This window comes from Dendrobates tinctorius, unplaced genomic scaffold (genome assembly GCF_039654945.1).
Source record: "Dendrobates tinctorius isolate UK_male_01 unplaced genomic scaffold, ASM3965494v1 ptg000236l, whole genome shotgun sequence".
Lineage (NCBI taxonomy): Eukaryota > Metazoa > Chordata > Amphibia > Anura > Dendrobatidae > Dendrobates > Dendrobates tinctorius.
In genome coordinates, this window is record NW_027361903.1 from 4,303,809 (window position 1) to 4,319,154 (window position 15,346).

General features: G+C 50.5%; 1 protein-coding gene across 5 annotated transcripts in view; it reads right to left on the reverse strand.

Annotated features, from left to right (window-relative positions):
- Positions 1-15,346, reverse strand: part of TDRD1 (tudor domain containing 1) — a 99,690-nt gene that overhangs the window by 19,823 nt on the left and 64,521 nt on the right. For all 5 annotated transcript variants that reach the window (XM_073556615.1, XM_073556616.1, XM_073556618.1 and 2 more), the window contains 5 exons: positions 8,994-9,101; positions 6,654-6,824; positions 6,219-6,578; positions 6,020-6,130; positions 5,758-5,928 (listed from right to left, as the gene is read on the reverse strand). In XM_073556615.1, coding sequence (XP_073412716.1) covers positions 5,758-5,928; positions 6,020-6,130; positions 6,219-6,578; positions 6,654-6,824; positions 8,994-9,101 — 921 coding nt within the window. The remainder of the gene's footprint in view (positions 1-5,757; positions 5,929-6,019; positions 6,131-6,218; positions 6,579-6,653; positions 6,825-8,993; positions 9,102-15,346) is intronic.

The following is a 15,346-nucleotide window of genomic DNA, read 5'->3' on the forward strand; positions in this document are numbered from 1 at the left end:
TGGCGCGCACGGCGCACCGTCAAAAGTGCGCAGCGCAGGTCAAAGCGCAACTAGCGCATGGCCTGCGCACGATCGGCGCACCCTATGCTAAAGATAGGGTGCGCCGATCGCAGGCGCCGCTGTCCACTAGGAGGCGGCGCTACAAGGAAGGGGCGGGCACGCCGGGCAGAGAGCCGGCTCGGGGGCGGAGCTACCCCCGGCCGTGCGCGCGCTGAAAAAGCGCTAGTGTGAAACCGGCCTAAAGAAACGACGCACACTGATGTAGATATGGGTCTAATGAAAGACCCGTGTCCACCTCCTACTGTCACTAAGCTAAACTGAGTAATTGACCGCCAGTCGGTGGGGTGTATACTGCGGAGGAGGAGCTAACTTTCTTATTTGCATAGTGTCAGCCTCCTAGTGGCAGCAGCATACACCCATGGTTCTTGTGTCCCCCAATGAAGCGATAAGAGAAATGTCTATTTTTCGCTATATTTTTAAAGGGGCAAAACAGGAGTGATTTGCATTATGTTTTTTTTTCATATTTTTAAAATTTTTACTATTATTAGTCCCCTAAGGGGACTTGTGCAATACATAGAAAGGCAACAGCTACTGTATGTATAGAAGAAATCAGTCTCCTATGAATATCACCCATGGGCCGGCAGTCACAGAAGGATCGTAACGACAGGCATGGAGGTCTTCAGCAGACCCCTGGCTGTCATGACAAACCATCTGCGCCCCACGATCACATCACAGGTGCTGATGGGAGCGTGGAACTGAGCGTTCCTCTGCCGGAGCATGTTAAATCCCACTGTCAAGAGATTGACAGCGGGATTTAACAGGTTAACAGCCGCAGCTGTTAAAGGCACATGATGGCTGAATAAATCAGCCATCACATGAAGGCAAAAAAGGAGGGCTCGCCCGCCAAAAGCAGGGCCACTACATATGATGGAAATGTCAGACATCTGTAGTGAAGGGGTTAAAGACGATGTCCACTATCTGGACAATCGGAAAAACAGGATTTTTGGGTTGCTTACCGTAAAATCTGTTTCTCGGAGCCTTCATTGGGGGACACAGAGACCATGGGTGTATGCTGCTGCCACTAGGAGGCTGACACTATGCACAGAAAAAGGTTAGCTCCTCCACCGCAGTATACACCCCACCAACCGGCACTAATTTCCTCAGTTAGTGAGAAAGCAGTAGGAGAAGAAACAAAACAGAATGAAAACAGAACAGACAACTCAACCGTAACCAACAAACAAAAGAACAGGAGTTGCAGAACATGGGTGAGTGCTGTGTCCCCCAATGAAGGCTCCGAGAAACAGATTTTACAGTAAGCAAACCAAAAATCCTGTTTTCTCTATCGCTTCATTGGGGGACACAGAGACCATGGGACGTCCCAAAGCAGTCCCTGGGGAGGTAGAAGCAAACTTCCATTAGGTCTGAGGACTCACCACCGCCGCCTGCTGGATCCTTCTGCCTAGGATGACATCCGCCGAAGCGCAGGTCTGGACCTTGTAAAATATGGCAAACGTGTGGATTGAAGGCCAGGTTGCCGCTTAGCAGAGCTGTTGTGCTGAAGCTCTGTGGCGCACCGCCCAGGAGGCACCCACTGCCCGGGGTAGAGTGAACTCTAATTCCAGGAGGGGGCACTCGATGCTTGACCCGGTAGGCCTCCAAAATTGCCAATCTGATCCAGCGAGCAATGGTAGCCTTGGAAGCTGGCTGACCTTTCCGCGCACCATCTGGAATGATGAAAAGAGAGTCTGTCTTCCTCAAGGGAGACGTCCTAGCCAGGTAAACCTTCATCGCCCTGACCAGGTCTAGCGTGTTCAAGGAGCGGTCCAGAGGGTGGATTGGACCCGGACAAAAGGACGTGAGAACAAAGTCCTCATTTAGGTGGAAAGTGGACACCACCTTAGGAAGGAAGGAAGGCAGGGGCAACAGGACCACCTTGTCCTGATGGAGCACCAAGAAAGGGGGGCGACAAGAAAGGGCTGACAATTTCGACACGCGCCGGATGGAGGTGATTGCCACCAGAAAGGCTACTTTCCAAGAGAGAAGGGATAGGGAGACTTCCCTGAGAGGTTCAAAGGGTGACCGTTGAAGAGCCTCCAGAACCAGATTGAGATCCCATGGATCCACGGGAGCGCGGTACGGAGGTGCCGTATGAGCCACTCCCTGAAGAAAGGATTTTACCTGCGGACGGGAGGCCAACGTCTTCTGAAAAAGAATGGAAAGCGCCGAGACTTGACCCTTCAGAGAGCTGAGGGCAAGGCCCGCATCTAGGCCTGCCTGGAGGAACGCCAGGATAGAAGGGAGAGAAAAGGACATGGGCGGAACGTCATTGGCCTCGCACCAAGCGAAATAGGCCTTCCACGTACGATAAATTCTGGTAGACGATGGTTTTCTAGCCCGGATCATGGTGTGAATAACCCAATCCGAAAAACCTGACCGTTTCAGAACCGCGGTCTCAACAGCCACACCGTTATATTGAGCGGCAGAGAATTGGGGTGGCAGATTGGTCCTTGAGACAGCAGATCTGCTCTGTCTGGAAGCTTCCAGGAGGCGTCCGCGAGAAGGTTGACAATGTCCGCAAACCAAGCCCTTCTGGGCCAATCCAGAGCGATGAGGATGACCAGCACCCCTTCCGCCTTGATTTTCTTCAACAGCTTGGGAAGAAAAGGAAGAGGAGGGAACAGATAGGGGAGCTTAAACTGAGACCAGGGAATGGTCAGAGCATCGGCGCCCACTGCGAGAGGATCTCGGGCCCTGGATACGAACTGTGGGACCTTTCTGTTCAGGCGAGACGCCAGCAGGTCCACGTCCGGAGTCCCCCAACGACGGCAAAGCTCATGAAAGACGTCCGGATGTAAGGACCACTCACCCGCCGCGAGACCCTCGCAGCTGAGAAAATCGGCGGCCCAGTTGTCCACGCCAGGAATGTGCACTGCGGACCGGCAGACCCCTGAGAAGTCTTTCCCAGTCAATGAGAGAGCTTGTGCCCCCAGTGGCTTCTTTGATAATCTGGTCCAGCTGGGATCCGAAGAGACGCGCACCCTGAAAGGGCAGATTGGTAAGGGACTTTTTTGAAGACAAATCCGCCTGACAGGTCTTGAGCCAAATTGTACGCCGGATTGCAACTAAGTTGCTGGACGCTTGTGCTGCGCAAGAGGCGGCATCTAAGGAGACAGAGACCAAATATTCCCCTGCATGGGTGATCTGTTTGGCTAGCTCGGCCAGTCGCTCTGGTTGGGCTCCATCAAGAATGCCGGATCTCTGCCCAAGTAGCTATGGCCTTTGCTACCCAAGTGGAAGCAAAGGCTGGGCTTAGCACCGTCGCAGCCACTTCGAATGCTGACTTTGCTAAGGATTCTATGATCCTGTCGTTAGAATCCTTCAGAGACGCCACACCTGAAATCGGAAGGACCGTGTTGTTTGATAGTCTAGACATGGGAGCGTCTACAGAGGGGGAAGCTGACCAGTTGTCGGTGAGCTCTTGAGAAAAAGGATACAGCACACCGAAACGCTTCCCTCTTTGAAAGCGTCGGGTCGGATTTTCTCTTTCACTGCTGAGGAGCTTGCCAAACTCAGAGTGAGAAGCGAAAACTCTGGAAGGTGCTTCTGCCCTTCTGAACGAAACCTCCTGATCTGAGGGTTTCGCAGGGGAGTCTGTGATCTCGAAAGTGTGGTTAATCACTGCAATGAGGTTCTGAACCGTAAGCTTAATGTCCGCGGCATGGTCCGAATCGAGCTCTAAAATCTCTTCGGATGGTGCATCCGAGAACGCTTCGTCTAACTCGGGTGAGGAAAGACGGGAAGGAGACTGCTGGGAAGGACTATGTGGTGAGATGGAGCGAGGAGAGGATTCCGGCCGGAGATCCTGCCTGGGCCTTTTGCGTCTCATGCTGGCTGGCTCAGATGGAGCCTCTTGTGACCTGCTGGATCCTGCAGAAGTGTCCAGGGGCAACTTATCAAGCACGGCCACTAGGGACTGAGACACCCTGGTGAGATCTGCCACTGATTGTGATAGAGAAGAAGCCCATCTGGGAATGGGGGGTTCACTTTCACGTGGAGCAATAGGGGGCTCCTGAGTGGCGGGCTCAATGGGATTGCTGCAGTCTAGGCAGAGGGGAGTAGACTGACCTGAGGGAAGTTTGCGATTGCAAGAAGAACACGCAAAGTACTTGACTAAGGTGCAAGAGGAAGCAGGAGGACGAGAACGGTCAGACTTCGAGTTAGACATAATGACGGAAAGTCACTGAAGCAGTGCCGGAAGGTTGGGGGACAGGAGGCAGAGGAGGGTGGCAGCCTGCAGTTGCAGAGCTACTCACGGCTCGTCTGGGCTTGCAGGGGCACGGCCGAGGGGATAGCGTCCGGCTGACAGGCTGCGATAATGGCGGCAGCCTGAGAAGAACAGAACAGGAAGCGCGCACTTTCCTGCAGAGACCGAGGAAGATGGGCGGGGCTAACCGTCGATGCTAAAGATGGCGACGCCCGCTGAAAAAAGCCAGGCTGGGGGTGGGTGGAGACAGCGCCGCCTCAGGGACACCTAACATGAGGGGAGAAGGCAGTGGGCGGACTTAGAGCGGGCGGGAGAGAAGCCCGCCCGAGAAAGAAGGCGGGGGGCGTGGCCGCGACGCAGGACAAGGCCCAAAATGAAGCCGGGGCCTGGATTAAACATAGCGGCCGCCTGTCAGCGCGGGGCGGCACGGAGGCCCCGCAGCACTGCCGCGGCGACAGCTCCCGAAGGATCCGTGCCTGAAGCTGCTGAGGATGATGCGACTCGGGGGGCCTCATACTTACCCTGCCTGATCCGTCTTCTGATGTAAACCTGTGGGAATAAAGGTACCTTCATCATCCAGCATGTCTGTGTGATTCCTGTAGAAGAGTGTCCGCGCCTCATCCAAACCAACAGGCTCTGGTAGACGAGTGGGCGGGAGACGAGGACCATCTGGATTGCTGACACGCATCCGTGTTCGGAGCTCCTGGTCCTGCTGTAGAGAGCTATGAGGATACGGGGTGGCAGTACACGCCGTACTCATGGTCTTTTTGTGGGACTACAGATGTGACTATTCACTCTGTATCCCTCCGGAAAACCTGAAAGAAAAAAACGACGCACACTGAGGTAGATATGGGTCTAAGAAAGACCCGTGTCCACCTCCTACTCACACTAAGCTAAACTGAGGAAATTAGTGCCGGTTGGTGGGGTGTATACTGGGGAGGAGGAGCTAACCTTTTTTTGTACAAAGTGTCAGCCGCCTTGTGGCAGCAGCATACACCCATGGTCTCTGTGTCCCCCAATGAAGCGAGAGAAAAAAATTAATGCAAAGTCTCACCGTGTGATATGTAGCATGGTTGCTCTTATTAAGTTTGCCAAGATCCAAATCCGGTGACCCCCGGTAATCAATATAAAAAGAAAAAAAAAAAGGATCCGCTTGGCAAAAATGTTTTGTTATGGATATCCTAATCTTTTAATAGGACGGAATAAAGTTTGCTACTTTTATTCTTGCCATTCTGATATTTTTCTTCTCTTTATCTAGACAATCGCTTCTTAATTACTGCATTCCCAATAGTGAAATAATACTAGATTCTTCCCTCCTGCCCCAGCAGAGCTCCAGCGATGTCGGCGCAGGGCCTCCCATCCATTTCTATGCCCCATGAGCCTTGACAGCGACTCATGTGCACTCACGTCTCCCCACTAGATGTGAGAACAGGAGTTGGAGAGACGATCGTACAAAAAAAAGAACCACAGTGCTCTGTAGATGCAATCCTTACCAGATAAACTGCAGCAAATGGCCTGACATGGGAGTTCTAGGAAGCTGGAGGGGATTTTGCAGAGTTTGTCCACAGACACATCTTCGTTATTTCCATAATCCACAAACAGGATTTTTGCAGCGGCTCCGGGCCCGAAGTCCTTCACCTGAGCCCTGTACCAGTTTTCGTCACCTAAGGGTGGATGCACGGGCTCATCAGCACGTCAAGCACAGGTCACTTTATACGCTGGCAGCCATTTTCAGCCCGGGTCTGTTCTCCTTACCTGCGTAATACGCGCCGCAGATCTCGTCTCTCGCTGGGGAATATCCCTCGGCTTTGTTTTGTGTACAATACTGTCTGAGGGACTCGTTCAGCTGATTGAGAAGTTGAAAATCTGGAGAGAAACACACACACACGGGAGAAGGACACGATGACCACAAGAAATAAAACTGCTAATATAAATAAATGTGAGAAAAGCCCACCTGTCTGGTTGTGGATGTGGCAGAAGAAGTCTCCAGGGTTTTGCAGCATGCACACTGATACCTCAGTCTGTTTTCCGGGAGGAAGCGTCGTCCACCTCAGTGGCACGGCACGGTCCTCGGCCTTGCCAGCGTCCTCCCCTGCTTTGGTCTCAAAGGCTGCTGTGCTGGAGATGGCCAGTCCGGCATTGATGAGATGTTGTGATATGGATATGTTGGTTCCAGCAGACTCGTCCGTCAGCTCAAGGGTTAATACTCGGTCACAATCAGCCACAATAGACGCTCTCAAAATCTTATTCATAACAAGGGCCCTGAATGAGTCTGTGGCTTCTGAGCTCCATTTTCCTGACAGAGGTTTCACGCCTGAGAGGAAACATCACTGGTTTAATTCTACCACCCAATTACTAAGCCAAGACGGCCGAGACCCCGGTCACTTACCGGCAAGACTGCACTGAGCGGCCTGGAAAGGAACATATAGGAGATCCGTCTGAATGGGGCGGATACGTGAAGTGGACAAAATCTCCGTATTTCCAAAATCTAAGTATCCGACGAGCACAGATTCACCGGAGATGTGTCGCACCACACTGGCCCGGTACCAATTATTATCCTCTGTGGGACAGAAAACATTCAGTGACTGAAGAGACAACTACCTGTACAAACCTAAGACCCCGAGCAAGTGGTGACCCCAGAGCAGAGAACACGGTAGACACTGCACAACCAAAGAGCAGAGCAAGTGGTGACCCCAGAGCTGAGGACACTGTAGACACTGTACGGCCACAGACCCCGAGCAAGTGGTGACCCCAGAGCTGAGAACACTATGGACACTGCACAACCAAAGACCCGAGCAAGTGGTGACCACAGAGCTGAGAACACTGTGGGCACTGCACAACCAAAGACCCGAGCAAGTGGTGACCCCAGAGATGGAGAACACTGTGGATACTGTACGGCCACAGACCCCGAGCAAGTGGTGACCCCAGAGCTGAGAACACTGTGGACACTGCACAACCAAAGACCCGAGCAAGTGGTGACCCCAGAGCTGAGAACACTGAGGACACTGCACAGCCACAGACCCTGAGCAAGTGGTGACCCCAGAGCTGAGAACACTGTGGACACTGCACGGCCACAGACCCCGAGCAAGCGGTGACCCCAGAGCTGAGAACACTGAGGACACTGCACGGCCACAGACCCCGAGCAAGTGATGACCCCAGAGCTGAGAACACTGTGGACACTGCACAGCCACAGACCCCGAGCAAGTGGTGACCCCAGAGCTGAGAACACTGTGGACACTGTACGGCCACAGACCCCAAGAAAGTGGTGACTCCAGAGCCGAGAACACTGTAGACACTGCACGGCCTAAGACCCCAAGCAAGTGGTGACCCCATAGCTCAGAACACTGTGGACACTGCACGGCCACAGACCCCCGAGAAAGTGGTGACCCCAGAGCTGAGAACACTGTGGACACTGTACAGCCACAGACCCCAAGCAAGTGGTGACCGCAGAGCTGAGAACACTGTGGACACTGCACAACCAAACACTTGATCAAGTGGTGAGCCCAGAGCTGAGAACACTGTGGACACTGCACGGCCAAAGACCCCGAGCAAGTAGTGACCTCAGAGCTAAGAACACCGTGGACACAGACCCCGAGCAAGTGGTGACCCCAGAGCTGAGAACATTGTGGACACTGCACAACCAAAGACCCGAGCAAGTGGTTACCGCAGAACTGTGAACACTGTGGACAATGTACGGCCACAGACCCCGAGCAAGTAGTGACCCCAGAGCTAAGAACATCGTGGACACACACCCCAAGCAAGTGGTGACCCAAGAGCTGAGAAACCTGTGGACACTGCACGGCCAAGGACCCCGAGCAAGTGGTGACCCCTGAGCTGAAAACACTGTGGACACTGCATGACCAGTGTGTAAGTCTCATCCTACACGTCAGAACCATCGCTGCCGGTAGAGGCAGGTGCCAGCTGTATAACACAGCCAAAGCCGGACGAGCATGGAGCAGGCGCAAGAATGGAGCCCGCTCCAGACTCCCGCACTGGAGGGAGGACAGACAGGTGAATCATATGTCTGGGGGAGATGTTATTCAGGAGGTTTCTAAAGCTTTGAACTTAATGGCCTGTCCCTAAATTGCATCATCAATATCAGAAAAGAGGGTCCAACTCACTGACCCCAGCGTTTAACCTGCAGGAATTAAAGGACATTTCTTCAAAATGTATAAAAATCCTTGAATTTTTTTTCCTGGGTGACAATAAGGCCATGCGCACACGTTGCGGATCCGCAGCGTTTTTGACGTGCAGAATTGTAGTACACATCTAATGTTAGTCAATGGTAAAAGAATTTCTGTGCACATGCTGGATTTGCAGCGGTTTTTTTTTCCGCAGCATGTCAATTATTTTTGCGTATCCGCACCAGCTCTCTCTCGAAGCACAAGGGACAAAATTCACAGATCCAATACCACCTAACAAATCCACACACCAAAAACGCATTAAAATCCGCAGGAAGTCCGCATCAATTCCGCAAGCGCTGTCACCTGCGTTTTCTGCCAACAGACGCGGATTTTGTGCAGAAAATTTCGCAGACTAATCTGCAACGTGTGCACATACCCAAAGGTTGAAATACAACTTCCAATCATTTACGTAAACCCTTTAACATGTGTTGTGATGTATCAGGCAATGGACGAATGTCTACAGATATGTACCACTCAGGAGTACAGGAAAGCTGGGTCCAAAAGTCAATACAAAGAATACATTAATCATAAAACTGGCGACTTACCGGAGAACTGAGCCGCACATATGTCCCCAGGAGCTGGTGAGAACTGTGGAGATGCGGCTGATGTGCTGTAGCGATCGTGCATCATAACCATAAGGTCCGCAAGTTGTTCTGAAAAGAGACGAGGCCGGCAAATACAGCAATGATCAGACCCAGATATGAAGCAACGTCGACTGCACTCGCTGCCGGAGGTCTCTACAGTAAGAGCGGTCACACTATAGAGCTGTGTACTGTAAGAGCGGTCACACTATAGAGCTGTGTACTGTAAGAGCGGTCACACTATAGAGCTCTGTACTGTAAGAGCTGTCACACTATAGAGCTCTGTACTGTAAGAGCGGTCACACTATAGAGCTGTGTACTGTAAGAGCGGTCACACTATAGAGCTGTGTACTGTAAGAGCGGTCACACTATAGAGCTCTGTACTGTAAGAGCGGTCACACTATAGAGCTCTGTACTGTAAGAGCGGTCACACTATAGAGCTCTGTACTGTAAGAGCGGTCACACTATAGAGCTGTGTAATGTAAGAGCGGTCACACTATAGAGCTGTGTACTGTAAGAGCGGTCACACTATAGAGCTGTGTACTGTAAGAGCGGTCACACTATAGAGCTCTGTACTGTAAGAGCGGTCACACTATAGAGCTCTGTACTGTAAGAGCGGTCACACTATAGAGCTCTGTACTGTAAGAGCGGTCACACTATAGAGCTGTGTACTGTAAGAGCGGTCACACTATAGAGCTCTGTACTGTAAGAGCGGTCACACTATAGAGCTTTGTACTTTAAGAGCGGTCACACTGTAGAGCTCTGTACTGTAAGAGCGGTCACACTATAGAGCTGTGTACTGTAAGAGCGGTCACACTATAGAGCTGTGTACTGTAAGAGCGGTCACACTATAGAGCTCTGTACTGTAAGAGCGGTCACACTATAGAGCTGTGTACTGTAAGAGCGGTCACACTATAGAGCTCTGTACTGTAAGAGCGGTCACACTATAGAGCTGTGTACTGTAAGAGCGGTCACACTATAGAGCTGTGTACTGTAAGAGCGGTCACACTATAGAGCTCTGTACTGTAAGAGCGGTCACACTATAGAGCTGTGTACTGTAAGAGCGGTCACACTATAGAGCTCTGTACTGTAAGAGCGGTCACACTATAGAGCTGTGCACTGTAAGAGTGGTCACACTATAGAGCTGTGCACTGTAAGAGCGGTCACACTATGGAGCTCTGTACTGTAAGAGCGGTCACACTAGAGCTCTGTACTGTAAGAGCGGTCACACTATAGAGCTGTGCACTGTAAGAGCGGTCACACTATAGAGCTCTGTACTGTAAGAGCGGTCACACTATAGAGCTGTGTACTGTAAGAGCGGTCACACTATAGAGCTCTGTACTGTAAGAGCGGTCACACTATAGAGCTGTGTACTGAAGAGCGGTCACACTATAGAGCTCTGTACTGTAAGAGCGGTCACACTATAGAGCTGTGTACTGTAAGAGCGGTCACACTATAGAGCTCTGTACTGTAAGAGCGGTCACACTATAGAGCTGTGTACTGAAGAGCGGTCACACTATAGAGCTGTGTACTGTAAGAGCGGTCACACTATAGAGCTGTGTACTGTAAGAGCGGTCACACTATAGAGCTCTGTACTGTAAGAGCGGTCACACTAGAGCTCTGTACTGTAAGAGCGGTCACACTATAGAGCCGTGTACTGTAAGAGCTGTCACACTATAGAGCCGTGTACTGTAAGAGCGGTCACACTATAGAGCCGTGTACTGTAAGAGCGTTCACATTATAGAGCCCTGTACTGTAAGAGCGGTCACACTATGGAGCTCTGTACTGTAAGAGCGGTCACACTATAGAGCTCTCTACTGTAAGAGCGGTCACACTATAGAGCTCTGTACTGTAAGAGCGGTCACACTATAGAGCTCTCTACTGTAAGAGCGGTCACACTATAGAGCTCTGTACTGTAAGAGCGGTCACACTATAGAGCCGTGTACTGTAAGAGCGGTCACACTATAGAGCCGTGTACTGTAAGAGCTGTCACACTATAGAGCCGTGTACTGTAAGAGCGTTCACATTATAGAGCCCTGTACTGTAAGAGCGGTCACACTATAGAGCTCTGCACTGTAAGAGCGGTCACACTATAGAGCTCTCTACTGTAAGAGCGGTCACACTATAGAGCTCTGTACTGTAAGAGCGGTCACACTATAGAGGTGTACTGTAAGAGCGGTCACACTATATAGCTCTGTACTGTAAGAGCGGTCACACTATAGAGCTCTGTACTGTAAGAGCGGTCACACTATAGAGCTCTGTACTGTAAGAGCGGTCACACTATAGAGCTTTGAACTGTAAGAGCGGTCACACTATAGAGCTCTGTACTGTAAGAGAGGTCACACTATAGAGCTCTGTACTGTAAGAGCGGTCACACTATAGAGCTGTGTACTGTAAGAGCGGTCACACTATAGAGCTCTGTACTGTAAGGGCGGTCACACTATAGAGCTGTGTACTGTAAGAGCGGTCACACTATAGAGCTCTGTACTGTAAGAGCGGTCACACTATAGAGCTGTGCACTGTAAGAGCGGTCACACTATGGAGCTCTGTACTGTAAGAGCGGTCACACTATGGAGCTCTGTACTGTAAGAGCGGTCACACTATAGAGCTCTGTACTGTAAGAGCGGTCACACTATAGAGCCCTGTAATGTAAGAGCGGTCACACTATAGAGCTGTGTACTGTAAGAGCGGTCACACTATAGAGCCCTGTACTGTAAGAGCGGTCACACTATAGAGCCCTGTACTGTAAGAGCGGTAACACTATAGAGCCCTGTACTGTAAGAGCGGTCACACTATAGAGCTGTGTACTGTTAGAGCGGTCACACTATAGAGCCGTGTACTGTTAGAGCGGTCACACTATAGAGCCCTGTACTGTAAGAGCGGTCACACTATAGAGCTCTGTTCTGTAAGAGCGGTCACACTATAGAGCCGTGTACTGTAAGAGCGGTCACACTATAGAGCTTTGTACTGTAAGAGCGGTCACACTATAGAGCTCTGTACTGTAAGAGCGGTCACACTATAGAGCCGTGTACTGTAAGAGCGGTCACACTATAGAGCCGTGTACTGTAAGAGCGGTCACACTATAGAGCCGTGTACTGTAAGAGCGTTCACACTATAGAGCCCTGTACTGTAAGAGCGGTCACACTATAGAGCTCTGTACTGCAAGAGCGGTCACACTATGGAGCTCTGTACTGTAAGTGCGGTCACACTATGGAGCTCTGTACTGTAAGAGCGGTCACACTATAGAGCTCTGTACTGTAAGAGCGGTCACACTATAGAGCCCTGTAATGTAAGAGCGGTCACACTATAGAGCTGTGTACTGTAAGAGCGGTCACACTATAAAGCTCTGCACTGTAAGAGCGTTCACACTATAGAGCCCTGTACTGTAAGAGCGGTCACACTATAGAGCCCTGTACTGTAAGAGCGGTCACACTATAGAGCCCTGTACTGTAAGAGCGGTAACACTATAGAGCCCTGTACTGTAAGAGCGGTCACACTATAGAGCCGTGTACTGTTAGAGCGGTCACACTATAGAGCCGTGTACTGTTAGAGCGGTCACACTATAGAGCCCTGTACTGTAAGAGCGGTCACACTATAGAGCTCTGTACTGTAAGAGCGGTCACACTATAGAGCCGTGTACTGTAAGAGCGGTCACACTATAGAGCTGTGTACTGTAAGAGCGGTCACACTATAGAGCTCTGTACTGTAAGAGCGGTCACACTATAGAGCCGTGTACTGTAAGAGCTGTCACACTATAGAGCCGTGTACTGTAAGAGCGGTCACACTATAGAGCCGTGTACTGTAAGAGCGTTCACACTATAGAGCCCTGTACTGTAAGAGCGGTCACACTATAGAGCTCTGTACTGCAAGAGCGGTCACACTATGGAGCTCTGTACTGTAAGAGCGGTCACACTATAGAGCTCTGTACTGCAAGAGCGGTCACACTATGGAGCTCTGTACTGCAAGAGCGGTCACACTATAGAGCTCTGTACTGTAAGAGCGGTCACACTATATAGCTCTGTACTGTAAGAGCGGTCACACTATAGAGCTCTGCACTGTAAGAGCGGTCACACTATAGAGCCCTGTACTGTAAGAGAGGTCACACTATAGAGCCCTGTACTGTAAGAGCGGTCACACTATAGAGCCGTGTACTGTAAGAGCGGTCACACTATAGAGCCCTGTACTGTAAGAGCGGTCACACTATAGAGCCGTGTACTGTAAGAGCGGTCACACTATAGAGCTGTGTGCTGTAAGAGCGGTCACACCATAGAGCTCTGTACTGTAAGAGAGGTCACACTATAGAGCTGTGTACTGTAAGAGCGGTCACACTAGAGAGCCGTGTACTGTAAGAGCGGTCACACTATAGAGCCGTGTACTGTAAGAGCGTTCACACTATAGAGCCGTGTACTGTTAGAGCGGTCCCACTATAGAGCCGTGTACTGTTAGAGCGGTCACACTATAGAGCCCTGTACTGTTAGAGCGGTCACACTATAGAGCCGTGTACTGTAAGAGCGGTCACACTATAGAGCCGTGTACTGTAAGAGCGGTCACACTATAGAGCTCTGTACTGTAAGAGCGGTCACACTATAGAGCTCTGTACTGCAAGAGCGGTCACACTATAGAGCTCTGTACTGTAAGAGCGGTCACACTATAGAGCTTTGTACTTTAAGAGCGGTCACACTGTAGAGCTCTGTACTGTAAGAGCGGTCACACTATAGAGCTGTGTACTGTAAGAGCGGTCACACTATAGAGCTGTGTACTGTAAGAGCGGTCACACTATAGAGCTCTGTACTGTAAGAGCGGTCACACTATAGAGCTGTGTACTGTAAGAGCGGTCACACTATAGAGCTCTGTACTGTAAGAGCGGTCACACTATAGAGCTCTGTACTTTAAGAGCGGTCACACTATAGAGCTGTGTACTGTAAGAGCGGTCACACTATAGAGCTCTGTACTGTAAGAGCGGTCACACTATAGAGCTCTGTACTTTAAGAGCGGTCACACTATAGAGCTCTGTACTGTAAGAGCGGTCACACTATAGAGCTGTGCACTGTAAGAGCGGTCACACTATAGAGCTGTGCACTGTAAGAGCGGTCACACTATGGAGCTCTGTACTGTAAGAGCGGTCACACTATAGAGCTCTGTACTGTAAGAGCGGTCACACTATAGAGCTCTGTACTGTAAGAGCGGTCACACTATAGAGCTCTGTACTGTAAGAGCGGTCACACTATAGAGCTCTGTACTGTAAGAGCGGTCACACTATAGAGCTCTGTACTGTAAGAGCGGTCACACTATAGAGCTCTGTACTGTAAGAGCGGTCACACTATAGAGCCCTGTATTGTTAGAGCGGTCACACTATAGAGCTGTGTACTATAAGAGCGGTCACACTATAGAGCTCTGTACTGTAAGAGCAGTCACACTATAGAGCCCTGTACTGTTAGAGCGGTCACACTATAGAGCTGTGTACTGTAAGAGCGGTCACACTATAGAGCCCTGTACTGTAAGAGCGGTCACACTATAGAGCTTTGTACTGTAAGAGCGGTCACACTATAGAGCCCTGTACTGTTAGAGCGGTCACACTATAGAGCTGTGTACTGTAAGAGCGGTCACACTATAGAGCCCTGTACTGTTAGAGCGGTCACACTATAGAGCTCTGTACTGTAAGAGCGGTCACACTATAGAGCTCTGTACTGTAATAGCGGTCACACTATAGAGCTGTGTACTGTAAGAGAGGTCACACTATAGAGCTGTGTACTGTAAGAGCAGTCACACTATAGAGCTCTGTACTGTAAGAGCGGTTACACTATAGAGCTCTGTACTGTAATAGCGGTCACACTATAGAGCTGTGTACTGTAAGAGAGGTCACACTATAGAGCTGTGTACTGTAAGAGCAGTCACACTATAGAGCTCTGTACTGTAAGAGCGGTCACACTATAGAGCTCTGTACTGTAAGAGCGGTCACACTATAGAGCTCTGTACTGTAAGAGCGGTCACACTATAGAGCCCTGTACTGTAAGAGAGGTCACACTACAGAGCTCTGTACTGTAAGAGCTGTCACACCATAGAGCTCTGTACTGTAAGAGCGGTCACACTATAGAGCCCTGTACTGTTAGAGCGGTCACACTATAGAGCTGTGTACTGTAAGAGCGGTCACACTATAGAGCTCTGTATTGTAAGAGCGGTCACACTATAGAGCTGTGTACTGTAAGAGCGGTCACACTATAGAGCTCTGTACTGTAAGAGCGGTCACACTATAGAGCTCTGTACTGTAAGAGCGGTCACACTATAGAGCTCTGTACTGTAAGAGCGGTCACACTATA